Source organism: Ovis aries, chromosome 1 (assembly GCF_016772045.2).
Source record: "Ovis aries strain OAR_USU_Benz2616 breed Rambouillet chromosome 1, ARS-UI_Ramb_v3.0, whole genome shotgun sequence".
Classification (NCBI taxonomy): Eukaryota; Metazoa; Chordata; class Mammalia; order Artiodactyla; family Bovidae; genus Ovis; species Ovis aries.
Genome location: NC_056054.1, coordinates 95,331,418 through 95,357,962, shown reverse-complemented (window position 1 = coordinate 95,357,962; position 26,545 = coordinate 95,331,418). Strand labels below are relative to the sequence as shown.

The window sequence follows — 26,545 nt, the reverse complement described above, 5'->3', positions numbered from 1 at the left end:
ACTTAAAGTGTACAGCTTGGTAAATTTTGACATGCATACACCTGTGAACCAGTCAGTGTATCTCTTGCTAATCCCTTTCTCCTGCTCCTCCCTGTTTCTACATCCCCAAGCAACCATTCATCTTTCTGTCACTATAGATTAGTTTGCATTTTCTAGAAATGGAATCATGTGCTTTTTTTTTAGCCTGGCCTCTTTCATTCAGAATAATTATTTGAGAATTGAGCTATATTGTTGCATGTATTGGTAGTAGTAGTACACTTCTGTTTATTAAAAAACTGCTTTAAAAAGCTGTTTCTAAAAAAGCTTCATTGAGATGCAATTCATATATCATGCATGCATGCTCAGTTACTTCAGTCATGTCCAACTCTGCAATCCTATGGACTGTAGTCCACCAGCCTCTTCTGTTCATGGGATTTTCCAGGTAAGAATACTGGAGTGTGTTGCCATGCCCTCCAGGGGATCTTCCCAACCCAGGGGTTGAACTCACATCTCCTGCATTGCAGGTACATTCTTTACTCACTGAGCCAGCTGAGAACCCCCAATTCATATATTATACAATTCACTAATTTAGATTGTCCAAGTCAGTGGTTTTCAGTACATTCACAAAGTTGTACAACCATCACCATGGACAGTTTTCATCAACCCAAAGTCCTGTACCCATTAGCTGTCACTCCCTGTCTTATACTCATCTCTTAAGAAAGAAGCAAAAGAATGGCATGATGGTTTTGTGAGTTTCAAGGTTTTAGCACTTGTATTCAAGAACTGATATGGTATATTAGCCTTTCTGAGTCGGGAACAGCTTCTTCACTATTGCTCAGTTTTGTGAGCTAGTAAATAAATGTACCCACCCCCAACTCTCTGCTCCAGTCAACCACTAATCTACTTTTTATCTCTAGATTTGCCTATTCTGGACATTTAATATAAATGGAATCAATTGTGATGTAGCTTAATGTTCTTAAGATTCATCTATGTTGTAGTATGAATCAGTAATTTATTCCTTTTTATGGCCAAGTAATATTTCATTGCATGGGTATACCACATTTAGTTATCAGTTCATTAGTTGATGGACACTTGGGTTGTTTCCACTTTTTAGCTATTATGAATAATGTTGCTGTGTTTAAACACTTTAAAAACCACCTACTTTCAGCTCTGTATAACTTCTGTTACAATGTAACAGCCATATGGAAGAAGCCAAGGAATGACATGATAGCTTTTTGGGTTTCACAGTTGTAACAGGATCTATCTGAGATGCCTTATTAGCCTTTCTGAATTAGGAATAACTTTTTACTACTGCTTAAGCTTGTGAGCTAGTAAAACCGATGTTGTGAAGACAGAATGTTTTGAAAGAATCAGAAACTAGCATTCTCATCTGCCTCCTCTTCCCTCCACTTGCCCTTAATTATTGTTTCCTCAGGAAAGGAGATGTGGCATTACTGAACTGCACAGCTATTGTGAATACCAGCAATGAAAGTCTTACGGATAAGAATCCTGTGTCAGAAAGTATCTTCATGCTTGCAGGGCCTGATTTGAAGGAGGACCTCCAGAAACTTAGAGGTAAGTGAACTTTCTTAGGTCTGTTAGTGCTTAGGAAGCATATATTTTGATGTTTGAAGTATAGTTTTCATTCTAAGGAGATGTAGCTCTTTTGGTGGTGTTAAATTACAGCCTCTGATAAACCCACAGTGTGTTAGAAACTGAATGCTGAGACTTTTACTCAGTAAAACTCTGTTGTGTTCCTGAATTTTAAAATGACAGTTGTCATAGCCGGTTAGATTTCTGGTAACATTTTCTTGGCTGTATATTGTCTTGCCCTGATAAGCCTTATAAAACAACTATGCTTTGTCTAAACTGAAGCTTTTTTTATTGAGTTTTGATATTGATAGAGAAATTTTTATATACCTCCTGAACATAACAATGTTGCACTTCTGTAATAAAATTGAATTACTGGCAAAAAAACCAAAATGCATTTTAAGAGCAAATACATTCTGGGTTAATTCTGTACTTGCTGTTTTAGTTTGTTTGTTTTAACCAGAATGTTATTCTTCTGGGAATATTTCTTTGGAATTGGAAATAGGAGGAACCTTGTTTACTTTATTTGCATTTATTTTCTTAATTTGCCAACCTGGCAACTTTTTGTTACTGTTATTTGAGTGTAAAGAGAATATTGTGAAATTTAGTCGTCCCATTTTATAAAAAATATTTATGAAATAAAGCAATTTCTCTTAAAATGTAAACAACAAATCCCTTCTATATAAAAGTCTTCATTTCTTGGATCACTGCCATTTAACACTGACTGATGGTTTCTAACCTAATAAAGATATTAGAATTTGAACAGGAACATTTATGATGTTGACCATGAAAGAAGAGATAGAGAAGAGTTAGATTATCTGATCAAGAAACTAAACTTTGACCGTGAGGGGAGAAGTGGGGAAAAAAGCCCTCAATTTAACTAAAAGCATGATGTCATGAAAAACATGTAGAAATTACAAAACATATTAGGGATAAAATTGAGAAGTTCTTTGGAAAGAGTAACAGAAACCGGTCTGGAAAAATTCCTGATGGCCTCTGTGTGTGTGTGTGTGTGTGTGTGTGTGTGTGTGTGTGTGTGCGCACGCGTGTGCATATTCTCACTTACACCTTAAATCTGGACTTACGACTTAAAAAAAAACAAAGAACGAAATTTAAGTTTACAACATACAAACTCAGTTTTTAGCAGCATATCTTTGGAGAGTCTTCAAGCTGGGGTTCATATTATAACTCTGTCCTTGACGAACTATGTGACTTAAGACCAGTTACTTAGCCCCTGGGCCTCAGTTTCCTTATCTCTAAAAGGAGGAGGATGATAGTAGTCCCTGATAATAATCCCTACCTCAGTTCCTGAATATTTGAAAATGGAAAAAAATTATTATCATGAAGAATAAATTATGTAATGGATATTAAGGGCTACTGCTGCTGCTAAGTCACTTCAGTCGTGTCTGACTCTGTGTGACCCTATAGATGGCAGCCCACCAGGCTCTGCCATCCTTGGGATTCTCTCCAGGCAAGAGTACTGGAGTGGGTTGCCATTTCCTTCTCCAATGCATGAAAGTGAAAGTGAAGTCTCTCACGACCCCATGGACTGTAGCCCACCAGGCTCCCCCGTCCATGGGATTTTCCAGGCAAGAGTACTGGAGTGGGGTGCCATTGCTTTCTCCATATTAAGTGCTAGGCACATCCTAAGCGTTCAGTATTGTATATGGTGCTGGCTACACTCCTCAGTTGTATTGCTTAGTGAATCAGTGCCAACCTGGATAAAGATTATCAGTGATGCACTAAAGGGCTAAATACTTCTGTCCTCTTTTTAACATTTTTAATAACAACTTAGTAAATGATTACAAAGTATGACTTAACCAAATCTGTAGATGATGATAAATGGTGAGAGAAGTAAGAAGAGAGCCATTAGGTTCTAGACTAAAGATTCTTAAATATCTGAACTGACTGGAAGTATGAGCCAAAAACAATGGAAAAAATTGACAGGGATGAATATAAAAGTATTGCAGTAAATTTAAAATATTAATCACCCAAGTTCAGAATGGGAAAGCTCAGTCTAACAGCTTTTCTTCGGTGAGAATTTGCTATCTCAGTAAAATGGCACTATCATCAACCACTGCATTTTTCATGCAAAAAGCTTCAGGGTTAACACTTTGCTCTTTCTTTTTCCCCACGTATCTGTCATTAAGCCCTAAACCTATCTTGAATCTCTCTGTGTTACTGCCGCCTTCCTCCTAGCCTGTGCTGCCATCATCCCCGTCTGGGTTATAGTCATTGCCTTCCTCCCAACTGGTTTCCCTACATCCATTCTTTTCATAAACCTGTTTTCCACATACAGGAAGTATTTTCTTTTTAAATTGTAAATCCCTTCTTATTGCTCCCCTGCTTCAAACCATTTAGTGGCCTCTCATTACACTTAAAATAAAATCCTGACTCCTTATACTGGTCTCCAGGGCCTTGCAAGATCTCGCTCACTCACTTCCAGGTCCCCTTTTACCTTCCTCAATGTGCGTGAACTAAACTGATCTCCCGTTGCCTTGTCATCCAGCTCCTTTTCAATTTTGCATGTACTGTTGTTTTCTCTTAATTCTTAACTCTTATTCTTAAGTCTTTGCTTTCAGCTCTTCCTGAAAGCACTATTTTCTTTTACTTCAGAATTGGTCATTCTACCCGTGGTATATGCTTCCAGCCTGCAGTACTTCTCTTGGAGCTCTTAATTGTAATTATATGAATTGTTTATGTAATGATTATGTCCCCACTAGACTTTGAACTCCATGAGGACAGGTACTGCATGTGTTACTGTCCTCTGTGTTCCCAGTACCAAGAACAGTAAAGGCATCCTTTCAGTAGCTAATAAATAAATGAATAGACATTCCCTGGGATTTTAACTTATGAGACTCAGAGGTGATAATACATCATTTCTACTGAAAGCACTAACAGTATCAGATGCATCATTTTACAACATGACAAGTGAAGGTTTGTTATCAGCTTAAAATAGACAATTAAATCTATAAGATGTTTGATGTAATCCTCATGATAACTACAAAGAAAAAAACCTATGATAGATACACAAAAGGTAATGATAGATACACAAAAGATAAAGAGAACAAAATCAAAGCATACTAGTTAAAAAAAAAAACAATACAGTAAGAGAGGACTAAAGGATAAAGGACTGAAAAAACCATGAAACAGTTAAAATGACAATAATTACCTATTAATAATTTTAAATGCAGAAGGACTAAATTCTCCAACTAAAAGACACAGAGTAGCTGAAGGATTAAAAAATTCCAACAATATGCTGTTTACAAGAGATTCACTTTAGCTTTAATGACACAGGCTGAAAGTGAAGAGACTAAAAAAAGATAATCCATGCAAATAGAAACCAAGAGAGAGTAGGAGTGGCCATACTTATATTAGATAAAATAGACTTTCTGTCAGAGTTGTTCAGAAGAAATAGAAGTCACCATATGGTGGTAAAGGGATCAGTTCATCAAGAAGATATAACAGTTGTAAATATGTATGCACCTAGCATCGAAGCACCTGTGTATCAAAGAGAAATATTAATAGAACTGAATGGAGAAATAAGACACAATACAGTAATAATTGAGGACGTCAGTACCCTACTTTTAACACTGGATAGATCATCCACACGGAAAACTAGTAAGGAGACAGCAGGCCTGAATAACATTGTGGTCCGAATGAACCTAACAGACCTGTACAGAAAATACCAGAACACACATTCTTCTCAAGCATACATGGCATGTTGTCTCAGGCCAATCATTGGGCCACACAGCAAATCTTGCCAAATTTAAGAAGACTGAAATCATGCAAAGAATCTTTCCTGACGACAGTGGTATGAAACTGGAAATCAATAACAAAAGGAAAATGAAAAAAAATCTGAGGTATGTGGAAATTAAGTACCATACTTCTGAAAAACCATTGTATCAAAAGGGAAATCAGAAAGCTATCTTGAGACAAGGAAAATAAAACATGCCAAACTTATGGGATGTAAAAAAAATTTTTTAAACCCAATTATAAGAGAAATTTATAGCAATAAATGCCTACATTAAGAGAAGAGAAGAAGCTGGATGGTTCTATGAAGACCTACAAGACCTTTTAGAACTAACACCCTGAAAAGATGTCCTTTTCATGCAAAAGTAGGAAGTCAACAGGCAAATTTGGCCTTGGAGTACAGAATGAAGCAGGGCAAAGGCTAATAGAGTTTTGCCAAGAAAACACACTGGTCATAGCTAACACCCTCTTCCAGCAACACAAGAGAAGACTACACATGGACATCACCAGATGGTCAACACCGAAATCAGATATTCTTCGCAGCCGAAGTTGTAGAAGCTCTATACAGTCAGTAAAAACAAGACTGGGAGCTGACTGTGGTTCAGATCATGAACTCCTTATTGCCAAATTCAGTCCCTTGGACTGCAAAGAGATCCAACCAGTCCATCATTAAGGGGATCGGTCCTGGGTGTTCGTTGGAAGGACTGACGTTGAAGCTGAAACTCCAGTACTTTGGCCACCCGATGCAAAGAGCTGACTCATTTGAAAAGACCCTGATGCTGGGAAAGATTGAGGGCAGGAGGAGAAGGGGGCGACAGAGGATGAGATGGCTGGATGGCATCACTGACTCAATGGACATGAGTTTGGGTAAACTCCAGGAGTTGGTAATGGACAGGGAGGCCTGGTGTGCTGTAGTTCATGGGGTCGCAAAGATTTGGACACAACTGAGCAACTGAACTGAAGAGAAGAGAACAATCTCAAACAGCCTAATTTTAAGCCTCAAGGAATTAGAAAAAAAGAAAAATCAGTCTAAACCTATAATTATCAAAGGGGGAAGGAAACAAATATTAGAGCAGAAATAAAAATTAGAAAATAAACAGTTGGAAAAAAGCAATAAAGAGTTGACTTAAAACTAAAAAAATTAAAAAGGAGAAATGTTTATCCAGACTAACCCGAGAAGGAAAAAGGACTCAAACAAAATTCTAAATGCAAGTGGAGATATTACAGCTAATACTAAAGAAAGACAAAGGATTATGAGAGACTAGTATGAACAATTATTTGCCAACATATTGGATAAGCTAGGAAAAACATAACTTCCTAGTGAACATGCAATCTACCAAGACTAAACCATGATGCAATAGAAAATCTGAATGGACAAAAAGAGTAAGGAGTTTAAATCAGCAATCAAAACCTCCCAACAAAGATTACCCATGACCTGGTGGCTTCCCTGGTATATTATACCACACACACACACACACACACACACACACACACACGAATTAATTTCAGTTCTTTTCAAATTCGGTCAAAAAGTTGAGGAGCGCATACTTCCAAACTTGTTTTACAAGGCCTGAAAACAAAGCCAGACAAGGAAACTACAAGAAAAGAAAAATACAGGCCTATATCCCTGATACGTATAGATACAAAAACTCTCAACAAGATAGTAGCAAACCAAACACAGCAGCAATTTAATTATATCATCCTTTCAAGCGATGAAGAAAAAGCATTTGACAAAATTCAACACATCTTTCATGATAAAAATTCTCAAAATATTTGATGTAGAGGAAACATACCTCAACATAGCCAGAACAGTTAGACAAGAAAATGAAACAAAAGGCAAACAAATCCAAAAGAAGTAAAATTGTTACTATAATATGTTTAATATCCACTCAAAGCCATCTATAGGTTCAGTACAATCCCTATCCAGACTCCCATGGTATTTTTCACAGAAATAGATAAAACAATTCTAAAATCTTACGGGACTACAAGTGACTCCAAATAGCCAAAGAAATCTTAAGAAAGAAGAGCGAAGTTTAGGGCAACACACTTGCTGATTTCACGCTATACTATAAAGCTGTAATAATAAAACCAGTACCATCACTTGCCTTTCTCTGATGTAGTCCTTCATTTTTGTGAGTAAATCCACCGTAAGATTTGTGGGAAAGGTGAAAGGGGGCAAAACTATTGAGATCTTACTTCTGTCTTCAAACCTAATTGGTGGTTTGCGTGGAAATAAAATTCTAGGTTAGAAATTATTTTCCAGACTTGGAAGGCATTGCTCCATTGTTCTCTGTTTTCATTATTGCTCTTAAAAAATGTGATGTTATTATTCCAGATTCTTTGTATGTTACTGGTTTCTTTTCTGGAAACTTTTATGATCTCATCTTTAGTTCTGATGTTCTTTTACTGTAATTTAAGTGATGTGGTGTGGTCTAGTTTGGTTATTCCGTATGCTCTTTGAGTCTAGAAACTTACATCTTTCCATTATGGGAAATTTCTTATTTTATTCGTTTAATAATTTCCTTCCCTCTGTATTCTCTGTTCTGTCTTTGAAGAAACCTGATTGAATCTGTACCTCCCGTTTCATCCTCCAGGTTTTATATCTGTTACCTTTTGTCTTCCATCTGTTTATTTTCTGGTAGATTTCCTCAACTTTAGATTTAACTTGTCTATTGAACTTCTTATGCCTGCTGTCATATTTCTCACTTAACTATAGCAATGAGATAAATGCCTTTTCCTCTTCCCTGAATATTTCTTTTTTTAAATATAACCTTCTGCTTTTGTTTCAGATGTACTATGTTTTCTTTATCTCTCCGAGAGCAGTAATTATGGTGTTGGGAGTTTTTTTGCTCTCTTTTTAATTGCCCTTCCCAACATTGTCTTTTTTTTTCCTGGCTGTGCTGAGTCTTCGTCATGGTGCATGGGCTTTCTCTAGTCGTGGTGCAAGGGCTTCTTGTTGAGGCGCATGGGCTCAGTAGCAGCATGTGGGCATAGTTGCTCCATGGCACGTGGGATCTTAGTTCCCTGACCAGGGATCAATCACTCTCCCCTGCATTGGAAAGCAGATTCTTAACTACTGAACTACCAAGGAAGTCCCAACATTGTCTGTTTTTTTTTTTAACATTTGTCCTCTGCCTTTTCCCTGCTCCACTTGTGAGAGGCTTAGTATGTCATGCGAAATACCAGGCTGGATGAATCACAAGCTGGAATCAAGATTGCTGGGAGAAATATCAACAACCTCAGATAGGCACATGGTACTCTACTGACAGAAAGAGAAGAGAAACTAAAAAGCCTCTTGATGAGGGTGAAAGAGGAGAGTGAAAAAGCTGTCTTGACTCTCAGCATTAAAAAAACTAAGATCATGGCATCTGGTGCCATCACTTCATGACAAATAGAGGAAGAGTGGAAACAATGACAGAGTTTATTTTCTTGGGCTCCAGAATCTCTGTGGACGATGACTGCAGCCATAAAATAAAAAGACATTTGCTCCTTGGAAGGAAAGCTATGCAGACCTGGTCAGCGTGTTAAAAAGCAGAGACATCACTTTACCGACAACGATCAGTATATTCAGAGCTATGGTTTTTGCAGTAGCATTGTACAAGTGTGAGAGTTGGACCCTAAAGAAGGCTGAGTACCGAAGAATTGGTGCTTTTGAATTGTGGTGCTGGAGAAGACTGTTGAGAGTCCCTTGGACTGCAGGAAGATCAGACCAGTCCATCCTAATGGAAATCAGTCCTGAATATTCATTGGAAGGACTGATGCTGAAGTTGAAACTCCAGTGCTTTGGCGACCTGATGCGAAGAGCCAACTCATTGGAAAAGACCCTGATGCTGGGAAAGTTGAAGGCAAAAGGAAAAGGGGACAGCAGAAGATGAGGTAGTTAGATAGCAACACCAATGCAATGGACGTAGATTTGAGCAAACTCCAGGAGATAATGGAAGACAGAGGAGCCTGGTTCGCTGCAGTCCATGGTGTTGTGAAGAGTTGGACACAGCTTAATAACTGAACAACAGCAGAAACAGTTCCTCACTTCTGGTGATCCTCAAGTGTCAGCTTACTCAGCAGGAAAGAATTGAGAAGCTACTGGGAAGCTTTGTGTGCTGCTGCTGCTAAGTCGCTTCAGTTGTGTCCAACTCTGTGCGACCCCATGGACTGCAGCCCCCCAGGCTCCTCCATCCATGGGATTTTCCAGGCAAGAGTACTGGAGTGGGGTGCCATTGCCTTCTCAGGTGTGCATAGGCAGGGGTCATTAATTGCTTGGTGGATCTTGAAGCAGATGATGAGCAGGAACCCTGTTGTTTCATTGAGGAACCATCCCTAATTTATCAGAATCTGTAGGCCCTTCGGTTTGAGCCTCTTAGTTTCCTGAAAGAGAATCTTCCAGGGGTATAAGCATGAGTGTCTGTGTTCGAAGCCAGTTAGGAGCAGAGATCTGGAGCTATTACTCTTGAGTATAACACTTTAATGAAATCCCATCTTTTCAGCTGTGCCTGGGGTTCTGGAGTCCAGAAACTCTCTACTTCAGTATCTCCTGAGAATAACCTTCCTGTTGCTGTGGTGGTAAAGAAACCATCACCTCGCTGTGCTGGCTGGGGGAGAGGTTGTTGCAGATTAAATGGTTCTATACAGACTTATAACTCAGACTCTTCTTAGTCGCGCTTCACCTTATAATCTTTAGAAGTTCTTAGGACCTCCAATTCCTGAGCCTTTTTAGTGTTCTTCAGTAATAACAACGATAATAATATTAATAGCTGATTTCTGAATTCACTTTGTGTATATTAATAACTCATTTAATCCTGTGAAGTAAGTACTACTAGTGTCTCTCTTATATAGGAAATTGGAGGCCAAACCTTTGTCCAAAGTGTCATGGCAGGAACATGGTAGATTCAGAATTTGAATCAGACCAGTCTGTCTTCCCTCCAACACTACCTTGCCAAGCACACCGGTTTGCTTCATACTGGTCATCCTATTTCTGCAAGCAGTTAGGTTTCTCTGCTTTGCTTAATCAGTTGCTTCTAGTCCACTGACTTTATTCCTTCCAAACTTTTGATGGTGTTTTTTTCGGCTTCATGTTCTCTCCCACCCTCTTTGTCTCTGTTTTTATACCTATTGTATTGCTTTACTGTCATTTGGTGATTAGAGATGTTTGTGTTCAGTCCATATTTTTAACTGAAATTTCTCAAAGTTCTTAATGCTTTCTCTGTTCCATGCATTGTTCCGTTGGTTCGTTGTTGTTCTTGTTGTTTTTCCTAACAACTCCATGACTTACATATTCTCCATTATTCCCAGGTTGCCGGACCGGTGAAGCAAAATTAACCAAAGGATTTAATCTAGCTGCCCGGTTCATCATTCATACGGTGGGACCTAAATACAAGAGCCGCTATCGCACTGCCGCTGAGAGTTCCCTGTACAGCTGCTACAGGAACGTACTCCAGCTGGCAAAGTACGCCTAACTCAATTCCTAGATATAGCATGCCATATATTGTTAAAGGCCCTGTTTTCAAATGAAATCTAGCTTTGAAAGTCAAATTTTGAGGAATTTAGACAATTTAGGAGGACGCTGAAAGCAGAATTCATCATCTTCTCAAACTCGACAGAATGAAAGGAATGGATTTAGGCAACTTGAGAATTTAACCTGTTCCCATTTCACTTAGTTCCCATTTTACTCAGAATGTATTTCCTCCAAATGGTGCGGTTAAGTTATATATTAATATAATTATTACATAGTGCAGTTGGGTTACCTATGGCAGATTTGTTGAAGGGACAGGGAAGGAGAAATAAAGCTGCATTTTCTACTTAGTTATTCTGAAGGTTTGTAGTATAATTTTTGTGTTTTCTGTTTGATTGCAGAGAGCAGTCTATGTCTTCTGTTGGATTCTGTGTCATCAACTCTGCAAAACGGGGTTACCCTTTAGAGGATGCAACACACATAGCTCTTCGTAAGTAATGTTGGAGAAACTGTATAAATTAGCAGAACATTTCCTAAGTAGGATTGGGGATGCTGTACATAAATTGAATTTAAAAAGAAAAGCTTTTTATCACTAAACAGTTATAGCTAAAGAAGGTTTGTTGATTAACTGATCATGGCACCCTGGAGGGAAGTTTGTATTGACAGGTTGCAGAGCTCTCAGTTTACTTTCTAGGTTTGACGTTTTAATCCATTTGAATAAAGGCTTAGAAAAGTTACCTATTAAATTTGAAAAATGATACCAAGCTGAGACACATTTGGTATTCAAATCATAATTCAGAATAATCTTAGCAGATTGGAACAACGATGTCCAAACAGATTTTATAATATCAGATTGATAGAGCACTTTGCAGTTTAAACAGTAGCTTTCACATGTGCTATTTAAATATAAAACCCTGCATTTAGGTTTTTAAAAGACTAGACTCAATCTTTATGAGTCAGAATGTCGTATATGTTATGTGAAAATATGATACTCTAGGGAGTCCCTGATCTTACTGTCTTATACAGGTTCAGACCACATCTCGAGTTTTGTATATGGTTCTCCATGTCCTATCTCCTGAGACTGACAAATTGGAGGGCAAACAGTTTGAAACATTAGTGCTATTTCTCCTAAAGAAGAGCATGCTCTTAGCATGCATGGTACCCAGATATCTCAAGGAGTCTCATGTGGACTTATTCTATGTGACATTTTTAGAGCAGTAGTTCTTAACCTTTTGGGAAGTCGTCATAAACTACAGTGAGCACCTGATGAAAGAAAGCTGTGGACCCTTTCCCAGAGGAATGTACATACATAGGACATTTACATGCTTTTTCAGGAAGTTCACACATCCTTGTAAGATTGTAGGTAAGACGTTCAACTTTACAAGATAGGTCTAAGACCAAGTGACAAGGAAGATTTGGTCCCACCTGAGATGGACTTATCTGCAATAGAAATTCGCTGTATTTTAAGTGTATTTTTTGTCATTTAGAATGTTCATGCCGAGGCTAAATGATCATTTTATTTGGGAAGGATACTATACAAGATCATTTTCCAACCCCTTTCTATTTCTGGAATTTAAAGATGGGAAGCTAGAAGTCTTATATTCACCAAAAAATTACAAAAGTGTGTGAATGTATGAAATTATTATTGCTATTACCAGGTTATATGTCTAGAATTTAGAGTGAGCACATATTCAATCTTAAATGTATTTAATGATTAGTTATTTTGAAAACTAGAATTATTCTTATGCAAGGATTTTATAGTAAATTTATATATTTTATAGTTACAGCTTATATACATTATACTTACATTAACCTTCTTGAGGAGCAGAGATCTTTTCTTATCACCTGTGTATTTCTTGTACTTTACAAATGGTCCTTGCCGAAGAAATACGTATCTTAAAAAGGGATAAATGCCGGGGTCCAGCCCCGGTGGATCCAGGGAATTCGAAGGGTGGATGGCGTTGGCGTGAGAAAAACTTATTTACTGATTGATATAAGAAATATAAGATTAGATTAGGAAGAAATAGTGTAGTAGGAGAATTAAGTGGAGGAAGAGGGCTGAATAGCTTGGTTTATGCGGAAGACCAATAAAATTCCAGACAAGGAATTTGCGCCATCTACGTTGGGCCACTGGTGCTTGCTTGAATATCTAAGGGTGCCTTGCCTGCCGGGTCTTAACAGCCAGGGCAAGTAAGTAGACCTGGCGAGCCTCCGCACCCCAGATGGAAATTCAGCCTGAAATTAAAGTAAAGAGCAGAGGGAGGGAAAAGGGAAAAAGGAGAGAGAGAGACACGGGGGAAACCAGTCCAGCGACTGACTCCGTCCTCTATTGTTCAGACGGCCTTTTATACTTTTGATAAGACATGGAGATCAATGGGTAACACAAAGTTATGCAGCATTAGCAGTCCAGACTCTTATCAAAACCAGGCTTTTCTCTCTGCATACCTAATTGTATACACAAGTCTTAGGTAATTTACATCATCTTCCAGCCAAAAGGGCCAATTAACATTTTACAGCCTTTTTTCTGATAAGGGTTTGTCAACCAGAAGACTTATTTGTGTTGGTCTTCCCAAGGTCTGGTGCCACTCTCAGAAAGCACTAAATAAAGTTACATTCTTACACAGCAAAGATACAGCAACTTATAGCAAATAGAGGGAGTACAGTGATTTACAGCAAAAGAGAAGCAATTAACTCAAAAGTCTAGTGTTGCTAACATCAAAACTACTATGTATCTTTTTCTACATCCTGCTTACATTGAGTAACATCCTTCCAGGTGCCTAAAAGATAAAGAATATGGAGGCCTGGCAGCAGTCATTGAGTCAACAGTGAAAACCCTCTACCAATATAATTTTTAACTCTTTAGAAAAGGCTCTGTATCTTAAGATGCTTTCAAGCTTTGTGCCTCTCACGGTTGGGGGGTGGGGGGGTGGGCTGTAAGCAATTCACAAGCTGTAAGAGGTCTGGGGAACCTGTTAGGCAAGCTAGAGAGCAATCAGAGGCGGTTAACTGAAACATCCCTTTCAAATGCAGAAGACTAAAGCCCTGAGTTGACTTTTTCCAGAGAATATTAGAAGAGTGGAAAAGCAGGCAGATTCTTATTTTTTGGGGGGGTGGATGCTCAGGAAATTCCAGGGGGCAAACCTGAGGTCTGATTAGCCTTGCCATCAGAGCTCTTGCCGCATGACCTTGTCACGGGTGGAATTCCTCATGCTGGCTCCCGGCAGATAAAGAAATTCCATTTTATTTCTTCCATCAACCCTGAGCTTTAAATAGCGTAGTATCTGTTTTACGAATAAAGAGGCTCAGAAATTTATCATGTTCTTAAAGTTATGTGGACTTGGAACATATAGCCAGGCCTTCTGACTCCCAAGTCTAGTAACCTGTGTATTATACTACATAATTCATTATGCTTGAGTTAGGACTGCTTTGGTGGGAAACTACTATGTTATGGCTAGCCTGCATGTATTCTGAGTGATCCCATACCAAAGCAAAGTTCCTGCCTCTATATATTTCTTCCTGGCAAGGCTTTTAGCAGCTTTCAACTGTCTCTGGTTTCACTTAACCTGTGCCCCGTATCTCATAGCTTGAGTTAGGCCTTTTGTGTCTCCATTTTTTAGTGAAATAATCATATGGATTAGAATTTAAAGAGAGGCACCATTATTTTGTAGAAAAGTCTCTGAAAAACGACTTAAGACTACTGGTTTTTGGTCCCAGTTCTACTAATCTAATTCTAGCTCTGTGGCCCCCAGGAAAGTTACTTGATACAGTACCATAAAGGAGTCAGCTTTGAACAGTAATTGTAGAAATAGCAGATAAAGATAAAGAATAGGCATAAGGGACTTTGGTGAAACAATTTCCAGAAATTTAATTAGCACAAAGGAAATGTAAAGCTTTCAGATAAGCAGGTTAACTTGTATTTTAGAAGACCTACTTGACTTATTACACCTTAAATCTACTAGCAAAACTATACCATTTCATTAAAAAATATATATACACACACAAACCCAACTGTGCCTTTGCCCATATGCTTTCTGAGTATCTGGGAAATAAATGGCCTTTAGGCTTTTATAGCATATATGGGCCAAAAACAAATCTAAGGATGTGACTCTTAAGTCCTTAGTTCTAAAAGCTGTCTCACTTATTAAACTATCATTGAAAGTTATTTTATCTGAAGTCTCTAAGTAATATCTTCTTGGTAGTTGTACCAAGGCTCTTTATCTTTTTATTTTTCCTTAGTTCATGTGCAGTTTAGTTTTTCTCCAGAAGAAACCTTAAAGAACCATCTGTGTTTAGGTAAATTTATCAGGTTATTTACTCATTCAACAGAAGTCTGAGTAACTACTGTGTTCTAAGCTGTGCTGTGTGGTAGAGAATACAATGGTGAGGAAAAAAAGGCAGTGATGTTGTCTTTACTGTGTTCCCAGGTTGGAAATTTTAATGTCCTACATGTCATTCTCACCCATTGTGAATGGTAAAAGTGCAAGTCGCTCAGTGGTGTCCGACTCTTTGCAACCCCGTAAACTATATAGTATATGGAATTCTCCAGCCAGAATACTTGAATAGGTAGCCTTTCCCTTCTCCAGGGGATCTTCCCAACCCAGGGATCGAACCCAGGTCCACCCATATTTCAGGCAGATTCTTTACCTGCTGAGCTACAAGGGAATCCCAAGAATGCTGGAGTAGGTAGCCTATCCCTTCTCTAGCGGATCTTCCTGACCCAGGAATGGAACCGGGGTCTCCCGTTGAACAGTTTTTACTAGAAGTTAGGCACATGGCATTCTGATTGGGTGTAGAGTACTAAAACCATGTAGCCATGATAGCATTCTTTTTTTTTTTTTTTCTCCTTTTTGCAGAATTACTTTTCCGAATGAACTCTGCTGTTGAAAGAATTCAATTTGGTTACTAGTGAGTGTTGTATTTTGTCTTTCAAAGGAAATCTCACAGTTTTATGCTGGGAAACTATTGTGTGTAAACTTTAAAATTTGGTGTCAAAGTGAATAGGATGGAAGAAATTCTTTTTTTTATTTGTTTTTAATTATTAAAGCAGAACAGAGGGAGAGATGAGAAATTTGTCACCTGATAGAGAATTAGGAAGCTTTGTTCAGTCCTTCAACAAATGGGTCTTTTCTGTTAGGTTCTCGAGGTACATTAGTGAACAAGGCAGGCTGTACTACATCAATAACCGGAGCCATAAAATGTTCATTCAGTTATTAGTTATTTTTGAATGGTTGCTTGCCATATTCCTAAGGCATGGTAGGCCTTAGTAATATTAATGTTAAGTTTCCTTGACGTTCAGAAAGCTCACAGTCTAGCTATAAACTGCTGTGAGAAGTTCACACAAGGAGGGCTGTTCAGACAATTATAGGGGTAACATAAGGAAGCATGGTGTTATCTACAGAGGAGATGGTCTTTGACTGGTAGTGAGAAATGAGCAGGCATTCACTAAGAGAGGGTCATGGTGGATAAAGGGTATTCTAGTCAAAGGTGACCATGAACGCAGAGGTAGGGGAACATCACAGCAAGTGGCATATTCTGAGTCCAGCAAAGAAGCCAGTGGCTGAAGCATATGCTACAGTTGGGAATAGAACTAAGGGGTGGAGGTGGGAGGGTGGTTAGTGGTCGGTGTGGAGAGCCATGCTGGGGCCTTTGGACCTTAACCTATTGATGGCTGTGGAGCCATCAATAATATTTAGCAAGGTGGGTAACATAAGATAACTTAGGGGCCACAGTGAATATGTAGGCTTGGAAAAGAGAAACAAGAAAGCAGTTGAGAGCTTGTTGCCAAAGTTTTTGTAAGCATTGAGAGCCTGGGAGCAACTGGAAGAGAGCAGGAATGGCTGTTAGAAATACTAGCAATAGAATATAAAGTGCATGGCAACCCACTGAGAGTACAGGGTGAAGGAAGGGTCAGAAAAATTCAGGATGCTAGCTTACGTGAAGGGCTGGATGTTGCTGTATGACTGAAATGAGGAGTGCAGTTAGGGAGCAGCAGTGTGGGGAGAAGTGGAAGTCAGCTCTGGACCTGTTATGACCAGGTTTGGACATGTTGAGTTGGAGGTCTTGGTGGGGAGTAGGGATTTCAGGGTTTTTTAGTTCATTAAACAGAGTATAGAGAACAAACATGGATACCAAGGAGGAAATAGTGGTGGTGGGGGGATATAAAGGGATGAACTGGGAAATTGGTATTGACATATATACACCACTATGTATGAAGCAGGGCAAAGGCTAATAGTTCTGCCAAGAGAATGCACTAGTCATAGCAAACACCCTCTTCCAACAACACAAGAGAAGACTCTACACATGGACATCACCAGATGGTCGACACCGAAATCAGATTGATTATATTCTGTGCAGCCATAGATGGAGAAGCTCTATACAGTCAGCAAAAACAAGACTGGGAGATGACTGTGGCTTGGATCATGAACTCCTTATTGCCAAATTCAGACTGAAATTGAAGAAAGTAGGGAAAACCACTAGACCATTCAGGTATGACCTAAATCAAATCTTTAATGATTATACAGTGGGAGTGAGAAATAGATTTAAGGGACTAGATCTGATAGACAGAGTGCCTGATGAACTATGGATGGAGCTTTGTGGCATTGTACAGGAGACAGGAATCAAGACCATCCCCAAGAAAAAGAAATGCAGAAAAGCAAAATGGCTGTCTGAGGAGGCCTTACAAATAGCTGTGAAAAGACAGGAAGTAAAAAGCAAAGGAGAAAAGGAAAGATATTCCTATTTGAATACAGAGTTCCAAAGAATAGCAAGAAGAGGTAAGAAAGCCTTCCTCAGCGATCAGTGCAAAGAAATAGAGGAAAACAATAGAATGGGAAAGACTAGAGATCTCTTCAAGAAAATCAGAGATACCAAGGGAACATTTCATGCAAAGATGGGCTCAATAAAGGACAGAAATGGTATGGACCTAACAGAAGCAGAAGATATTAAGAAGAGGTGGCAAGAATGCACAGAAGAACTGTACAAAAAGATCTTCACGACCCAGATAATCACAATGGTGTGATCACTCACCTAGAGCCGGACATCCTGGAATGTGAAGTCAAGTGGGCCTTAGAAAGCATCACTACGAACAAAGCTAGTGGAGGTGATGGAATTCCAGTTAAGCTATTTCAAATCCTGAAAGATGATGTGGTGAAAGTGCTGCACTCAATATGCCAACAAATTTGGAGAACTCAGCAGTGGCCACAGGACTGGAAAAGGTCAGTTTTCATTCCAATTCCAAAGAAAGGCAATGCCAAAGAATGCTCAATCTACCACACAATTGCATTCATCTCACATGCTAGTAAAGTAATGCTCAAAATTCTCCAAGCCAGGCTTTAGCAATATGTGAAGCGTGAACTTCCAGTTGTTCAAGCTGGTTTTAGAAAAGGCAGAGGAACCAGAGATCAAATTGCTAACATCCGCTGGATCACGAGACAGCAAGAGAGTTCCAGAAAAGCATCTATTTCTGCTTTATTGATTATGCCAAAGCCTTTGACTGTGTGGATCACAATAAACTGTAGAAAATTCTTCAAGAGATGGGAATACCAGACCACCTGACCTGCCTCTTGAGAAACCTGTATACAGGTCAGGAGGCAACAGTTAGAACAGGACATGGAACAACAGACTGGTTCCAAATAGGAAAAGGAGTACGTCAAGGCTGTATATTGTCACCCTGTTTATTCAACTTCTATGCAGAGTACATCATGAGAAACGCTGAGCTAGAGGAAGGACAAGCTGGAATCACGATTGCTGGGAGAAATATCAATAACTTCAGATATGCAGATGACACCACCCTTATGGCAGAAAGTGAAGAAGAACTACAGAGCCTCTTGATGAAAGTGAAAGAGGAGAGTGAAAAAGTTAGCTTAAAGCTCAACATTCAAAAAACGAAGATCATGGCATCTGGTCCCATCACTTCATGGCAGATAGATGGGGAAACGGTGGAAACAGTGTCAGACTATTTTTCTGGGCTCCAAAATCACTGCAGATGGCGATTGCCGCCATGAAATTAAAAGATGCTTACTCCTTGGAAGGAAAGTTATGACCAACCTAGACAGCATATTGAAAAGCAGAGACATTACTTTGTCAACAAAGGTCCGTCTAGTCAAGGCTATGGTTTTTCCAGTGGTCATGTATGGATTTGAGAGTTGGACTGTGAAGAAAGCTGAGTGCCGAAGAATTGATGCCTTTGAACTGTGGTGTTGGAGAAGACTCTTGAGAGTCCCTAGGACTGCAAGAAGATCCAACCAGTCCATCCTAAAGGAGACCAATCCTGGGTGTTCATTGGAAGGACTGATGTTGAGGCTGAAACTCCAATAATTTGGCCACCTGATGCAAGAGCTCTCTCACTGGAAAAGACCCTGATGCTGGGAAAGATTGAAGGCAGGAGGAGAACGGGATGACAGAGGATGAGATGGCTGGATGGCATCATTGACTCAATGGACATGTGTTTGGGTGAACTCCAGGAGTTGGTGATGGACAGGGAGACCTGGTATGCTGCAGTTCATGGTGTCGCAAAGAGTCGGACACGACTGAGCGACTGAACTGAACTGATGTATGAAATAGATAACTAATGAGAACCTACTGTATAACACTGTACTCAGTGCTCTGTGGTAACCTAAATGAGAAGGAAACCAACAAAAGAAGGGATTTGTATATACATATGACGGATTCAGTTTACTGTACAGCAGAAACTGACATAACCGTATAAAGCAACTATGCTCCAATTTAAAAAAGAAAACAATATAAAAATTTGGGAGCCATCAGCATTTGGAGTACTATCTAACCATCAAATTAAGTGAGCTCAAGAGAATATATATATATATATATAAAGAAAACAAAAAATGTGGAGGACAGAACCTGGAGAGGACAACATATTTAAAAGTTGGGATGTGAGCATGTAGAAAGAAATCGCTGGTAAGTTAAGGACTGAGAAAAGGCAACTCGGTCTCATTATTAACAAGTTTAGAGAAGGAATAGGATAGAAATGAAGGAAAAAAATGATTCAGTTTTGGTTTGATAGAATATTGAGAGGACCACCTGATGCGAAGAGCCAACTCTTTAGAAAAGACCCTGATGCAGGGAAAGACTGAAGGCAAAGGAGAAGGGGGCAGCAGAGGATGAGATGGTTAGATAACATCACTGACTCGATGGACATGAGTTTGAGCAAGCTCTAGGAGATGGTGATGGACAGGGAAGCCTGGCGTGCTGCAGTCCATGGGGTCTCAAAAGAGAGTCAGACATGTTTGAGCGACTGAACAGCAACAATGAAAGGGCTGAGTAGGGCATCTAATACTGTAACAGATGAATGGAAAGGCACTTTTGCTAGACCATTCTGGTCAGAGAGAGAAGCCCCAGAGAACAGAAGAAATATACTGGATAAGGGAGAATTGTCTGGAGTCAACATCTTCTATGGCCAGCCACTGTTTACTGGCAATAAAGCAGTAGATAAAACTGTTGCTGTTGTGTGGAGCTTTCCTTCTAAAGGATGGGACGGGGACAGAGGGGGCGGATATCCAATAAACAGGAAGCGTCACAAAGCGTCTAAAATAGTATCTGTGGAGGAAAGCAAAATCAAGGAGGAGTTGTTAGATAGGGTGGCCTGGGCAGGCCTTACTGATAAGGTGTCATTGAGTACAGGCCTGAACGAAGGGAGGAGTGATCCATTACAAAAATAAAACTTGGACTGATTTTTCTTCACATATAAGCAATTTCTCATTTATTATTATTTATTAATAATCTTTCTGTTATTTTCTTTAGGCACTGTAAGGAGATTCCTCGAAATTCATGGAGAGACTCTTGAAAAAGTAGTATTTGCTGTCTCTGAACTAGAAGAGGTATTTTGCTAATTATCTTGCATTGTTTTAATTATCTTGCATTATTTTTACTTGTGTTTGCCTTTGTGTCTTTGTTATCTGTTAACTGAATTGCCAGCAGGCACATCCTCATTATCTGTACATATGTTTGGCAGTGGGGCTTACCATCATTGCCATGAAAGACTATATTAGAGACTAAAAGCAAGTCAAGAAGAAGCATTTTGTTCATATTCTTCACTGGTAAATGGTTATCACATAGTGAAACCTTACAAGGCGGGGCTGCTCTCATTTACTCATATGTTAGCTCTCAAGACATCTCAAGGCATTACCTTATGACCTAAGCACTGGGCCCTTGGGCAACAGAGCTGGAAAACAACCTCTGCTGGAAAAACCGTGGTATCCACCTGACCTGGAAACAGGTGACAGCTTAGCCTAGTGGCGAGTATTGCGTCAGTTATGAGGTTTATGTTTCATTGTATGTGGTGAGGTTTATTATATTTCAACTTAATTTAGAGCCATTTTAGGAAATAAGCTCTTTTTAAAATCTTCTTAAGCTTTGTTCAGCTGTAGTGTTCTCTGTCCCATTCAGCTTGTATTATTTCTGAATTTTGTGTCCTTGGGCAAATTATTTAACCTCTCTGTGCTTGGATAAACTATGAATACTGACAGTACTTATATCACAGGAGTTTTGTAATTAATGAATTAGTACATGTGAAATATCTATTCAGAGTATATATAGGTACATATATGAGATATAAACCATCTTGACTTTGCTGAAGACAGACACATGTACCATGTTTGCTGTGTCTCTTCCTGTTTTACCTGGTTTACCTATTCATTCATTCTCTCAGTGACCTTTTATTGAATGTCTGGCATACATCAGGTTTACTCCACTGGGTTCTGGGACTACACCAGAATGAGTCACAGTCGTTATCCCCAAGGAACCCACTGTCTGTTGGTGGGGACAGAAAAGTCAGATAAGTTATGATAGTTGTGATAAGTGCTCTAGTGGAAGCATGGGAAGGATAGGGGCACACAGCTCCAGTCTGGCGTGGGGTTAGGAAATACTTCCTGTAGGAAGTGATATGTGAGTTGAAATCATTGTAAAAGATAGCTATGATTTTCCAGAGGAAGGGCAAATCATGGTAGTCATACAAGCGTAAGTACCAGCATACATGTAAGAAATAGCAGAAAGAGTGTAGTGTGTTGCGTAAAATGTGAGGCTGCTGCTGCTAAGTCGCTTCTGTCGTGTCCGAGTTTGTGCAACCCCATAGACGGCAGCCCACCAGGCTCCTCCGTCACTGGGATTCTCCAGGCAAGAACACGAGTGGGTTGCCATTTCCTTCTCCAGTGCATGAAAGTGAAAAGTGAAAGTGGGGTCACTCAGTCGTGTTGGACTCTTGACAACCCCATGGACTGTAGCCTACCAGGCTCCTCCATCCATGGGATTTTCCAGGCAAGAGTACTAGAATGGGTTGCCATTTTCTTCTCTAAAATGTGAGGCTAGGAGTGGCAAAATGACAATCTGGCCGTTCCTCGGAAAGTTAAACACTGATTCTACTCTTAGGTACATGCAGAATAAAATTGAAAACATAAGTATTAGTTGCTCAGTCATGTCCAAATCTTTGCGACCCAATGGACTTTCACCCGCCAGGCTCTGCTGTCCATGGGAATTCACAGGCAAGAATACAGGAGTGGTTCACCATTTCCTTCTCCAGGGGATCTTCCCCACCCAAGGATTGAACCTGTGTCTCCCCACATTGCAGGCAGTGTTTACTGTCTGAGCCACCAGGGAAGCCCATTGGAAACATATGTCTACACAAAAACTTGCACACAAATATTCATATCAGCAATATTCATGGTAACCAAAAGGTGAAAACGACCTAAATGTCATTAATGGATAGGTGGGTGTGGTATACACAAACAGTGGGATGTCACTAGCCTATTAAAAAGTATGGAGTGATGGCATATCCTGTCGCATGGGTGAACCTTAGAAACGTGTGCCGCATGAAAGAAACTGGACTCAAAACACCGCATACCGTATTCCATTTTAATAGAATGCGTATTCTGAAATAGGCAAAGCCATACAACAGAAAGGTTAGTGATTGCCAGGGGCTGGGGGAGGAAGGGATGGAGAATGACCTAGCTAATGAATTTAGATTTCCTCTTTGAGATGATGAAATGTTCTATAATTAATTGTGATGATTCCACAACTTCATGAATATACTAAAGCCCAGTGAATCGTATACTTTAAAATGTGAATTTTATGACATGTGAATTGTATTTTGATTTTTTAAAAGGCTACAAAGGTGGTGTCTCCAATCTTCTTTTTTTTTTTTGATTATTTTTTTAAATTGAGGTACAATTTTTTTTAATTGACTTACAATCCAGTCTTCTTATATGCCTCATGAAATGAAAGTCAAAGGCGCTCAATCATGTCCGACTCTTTGGGACCCCATACACTACACAGTCCGTGGAATTCTCCAGGCCAGAGTACTAGAGTGGGTAGCCTTTCCCTTCTCCAGGGGATCTTCCCAACCCAGGTATTGAACCCAGGTCTCCCGTATTGCAGGCAGATTCTTTACCAGCTGAGCCTATATGCCTCATATATACATTCATATGCATGAAAGATTATGCAGTGTCGTGGGTGACACAGTAAAGAGACTGACGGATAATGATTTCTTCAGTGATTTCACTGTCCTTCTAGGCAGTTCCATCATTCTTTCGGTTTCTTAGTATTCTGTTTTAGTTTGTTAGAGTTGGTGGTAATTGATAAGAAACGATAAAATGACTCTAGGATGATGAAAAAAAGCAAAATGCCTCAAGACTGAGGAAAAATAAGAGCACTAAGTATCCATAATATATCGTGGATTTAGAATGAGTCCAGTGGACCAACCTATATGGAAATTATAAGATACAGTGAATTTTATTCTAATTTTTTTAAAGTAAGATATCTCTTTGTTGTTTGGGAAACCTCTAAGAAAGAATAAAAGTCAGGAAATAGCAATCTTTTCAGAGAGAACGGTTTAAAAACAAAACTGTCAAAAATTAAATCTAGGTCACATGGACCCTGATGGCACACTGAGGATTAAGGAAGTAGCGTCGGTGTCTGAGCTGAATCTTGAAAGACAAATATCATTAGTGAGGTGAAGAAGGGGTTGGGGATGGGGGTCACACGACATATCCATTCCAGGTTCAGTGACCTGGAGCTGTCAGGATCAGGACTCATGGGTCTTCTTGAGTGACTAACGAATCCTGGTCTTTGACACAGAAACTGACTGAGGGGCCCAGGCAGCATCCAGTCTGAGCTTAGGCGTGGTGCGGTCTTCATTCGTGACGGAGGCTGTCTTCACAGTCTGTGGAGTGGCGTGAGCGCTGCTGATGCCTGTTTCATCACTCCGGTGTTTTTCACAGAACGTTTGGCTTTTCTTACACAGGCTACTTACCAAAAGCTGCTACCTCTGTACTTCCCAAGGTCACTGAAGGAGGAGAGCCGTTCGTTGCCATACCTACCTGCAGATATTGGCAACGCAGAAGGGGAGCCTGTGGTACCTGAACGGCAGATTAGAATAAGTGAAAAACCTGGCGCCCCAGAGGGTGAGTTTCCTTTTCTTAACTTCCCTCTTCAGGAAGCAGAGGCTCTGATAAACATCAGCCACCAAAGACGTAGCAAGTTCAGCCTGTTCTTTAGGAAGCTTTTAGTGTGACACTAAGATCAAAACCAACATAAGTGTTTTTAGAGACTTACTCTTGTTAAGATTTGCTCTTTAAATTGTATATATGATGTGAAGTCTGTGTTAGGCAGTAGAGATTCAGAGGTGAGTATGACAACATTGGTACCCTTGTGAAGTTTATGGTTTCACACAGGACACTGCTGAGGAAACAGTATATTATCGTTAAAATTTTCAGCAGATTCAACTATGTCCTCTGAAAGCCATCCCTAAAACAAGAATGCTGTAACCATATGTTTTGCTTCTTTAGGTTGCATGCCAATGTAGATTGACATGATAGTAGAGCAGGGCAGGATGGGAGCCCTTCTGAGCTGTTCTGTGTGACAGCTTTCACTGATCTTCATGGATGTATGTTCAAGATCATAGTTGGAGACATGCCTCACAAGCTTCATTGCTGGGGTCCGATCTCAAAATTAAGCAATTTAAGGATTGATTACTCTGAGATTTCTACTGTGAACACTTTTAAATGAGCATCAAGTTAAAATCTATTGAAGGCTATTCATCTCTTTTTTGTTACCAGTATACAGATTTAAATCAAATGGAAGGAATAATAACAGGTTTAGCATCAAAAAATGTCTGGTAACCAAGCTTTGCTGGAGGAGTACTTTAGGGAGCCTCCAGTAGAGTACAGGCTTGAAGTATGCCCAGCGTCATTCAGAAATCCTCCGAATTGTGACTGCCACGATAGAATACCATTTTTCTTAAATGCACAAAATGCATTTTATGTGTCAGCAGGCAGTGAAGAGCAAAACCAGCTGAGGTGGCAGTGCTGGGTGGTCATTAGCCGCAAGGTTCCCTCTCCACCATCCTCAAACACTGCTTGACTTCCACCTGTATCTCAAAAAACCTTGTTACCTCATAGGCTGTAGTTTTCATAAATATTTTCAGGTAGAACATTGAATCTGTTAAAGGAGATGTAAAATCAGCTTGAGGGATTGAAAAAGATTCATTTAGTGGTATTTTTAAATAAAAGCAAACTCTGAAAATCTTGCCTATCACCCTTTGAGGAACAGTGGTACAAATGTGAAGAAGTCCCACCTGAACAGCTTAGATGGTGGCATTGCCTTGGGACGCCTGCCATGGTCCAGGGATTCTGTTTGTTTGCTTTTCTTTCTTAAAAAAAAAAAACTGTTTTGTCTTGGTTTCCGCCCACCCCTCCCACAAAAAAAAAGATCTGGTGAGGCAGTGGGGAACACATTAAGAGGTGATCCATTCCCAAAGGATTGTCTGCTAGCAAAACATATAATGATCATATGGATAAATAGCCATATGCTATTGATAGCTGTTTTATTACAGATAACCAGGAAGAAGAGGATGAAGGCTTGGGAGTTGATCTCTCTTTCATTGGCTCTCATGCTTTTGCCCGAATGGAAGGAGACATTGACAAGCAAAGAAGACTGATCCTTCAAGGGCAGTTATCAGAGGCAGCTCTACAAAAGCAGCATCAGAGAAAGTAAGACAAACCCTTTGGACAGACAGACACATAAGGACTAGAGAAACAAGATAGGGGCTACCTCTACTAAATGGTCTACATATAATGTGGTCTCATTTATTCTTCTTGACAATCCAGTAAGGAAGATACTGTCCCCACTTAGTAGATGCAGAAATTCAAAGTTAATTTGTCACAGTTAATATGTTGTGATGAAGGCAGTATTCAGACGCACCTCTGATTTCAGAGCTTCTACACGTTCTATTGCAGTTGTAGTACCTCTATAAAATTAGATTATATTCTAACAGCAGAAAGTAGGGAAAAGGGGAAGCCGAATTACCAAGTTTTTACATAACATTACTATATTTGTAATTAAAGCATAGTCTATGGTTATCTCATTAATGGTTAAAGAGCTTTATTTCCCCCTGATTTATCCGAAGGACTTTGTAAAGTCGTTCCATTTTTTTTTTAGGTGTTTTCTAAAACAATTCTGAATAAACCCATTTTGAAACATAAAGAAAAGCAGCTTTGTTATTTCTGGTAAGTTTGTCCAAGTACTAACAGATTATCCTTGGAAAACTAGCTGCTTTTCAAAAAATTTTAAAGGAAAGGAAAAATCATAAACCATAATTGGTTAATATCCACTATCTTTTAGGGTTGATTGAGAGGATAACATCTCTTAAGGTTGTTGTGAGTGTTAAATAAGATAGTGTAATGGACTTAGCACAGTACCTGGTAATTCTAACAAGCTCTTAAAATTGGCCGCTGCTGTTCTCTTTAATACTGAGCAAATTTTGACCTA

The 26,545-nt window shown here is 39.5% G+C and overlaps 1 protein-coding gene across 5 annotated transcripts in view; it reads left to right on the top strand.

Annotated features, from left to right (window-relative positions):
- Window positions 1–26,545, top strand: part of GDAP2 (ganglioside induced differentiation associated protein 2) — a 94,364-nt gene that overhangs the window by 10,945 nt on the left and 56,874 nt on the right. For all 5 annotated transcript variants that reach the window (XR_009597241.1, XM_027973604.3, XM_060401767.1 and 2 more), the window contains exons 3-8: window positions 1,415–1,554; window positions 10,612–10,765; window positions 11,173–11,261; window positions 20,528–20,604; window positions 24,021–24,180; window positions 25,611–25,767. Coding sequence is in view for 4 of the 5 variants with exons in the window: in XM_027973604.3 (XP_027829405.1) it covers window positions 1,415–1,554; window positions 10,612–10,765; window positions 11,173–11,261; window positions 20,528–20,604; window positions 24,021–24,180; window positions 25,611–25,767 (777 nt within the window). In the remaining variant the exon portion in view is untranslated. The remainder of the gene's footprint in view (window positions 1–1,414; window positions 1,555–10,611; window positions 10,766–11,172; window positions 11,262–20,527; window positions 20,605–24,020; window positions 24,181–25,610; window positions 25,768–26,545) is intronic.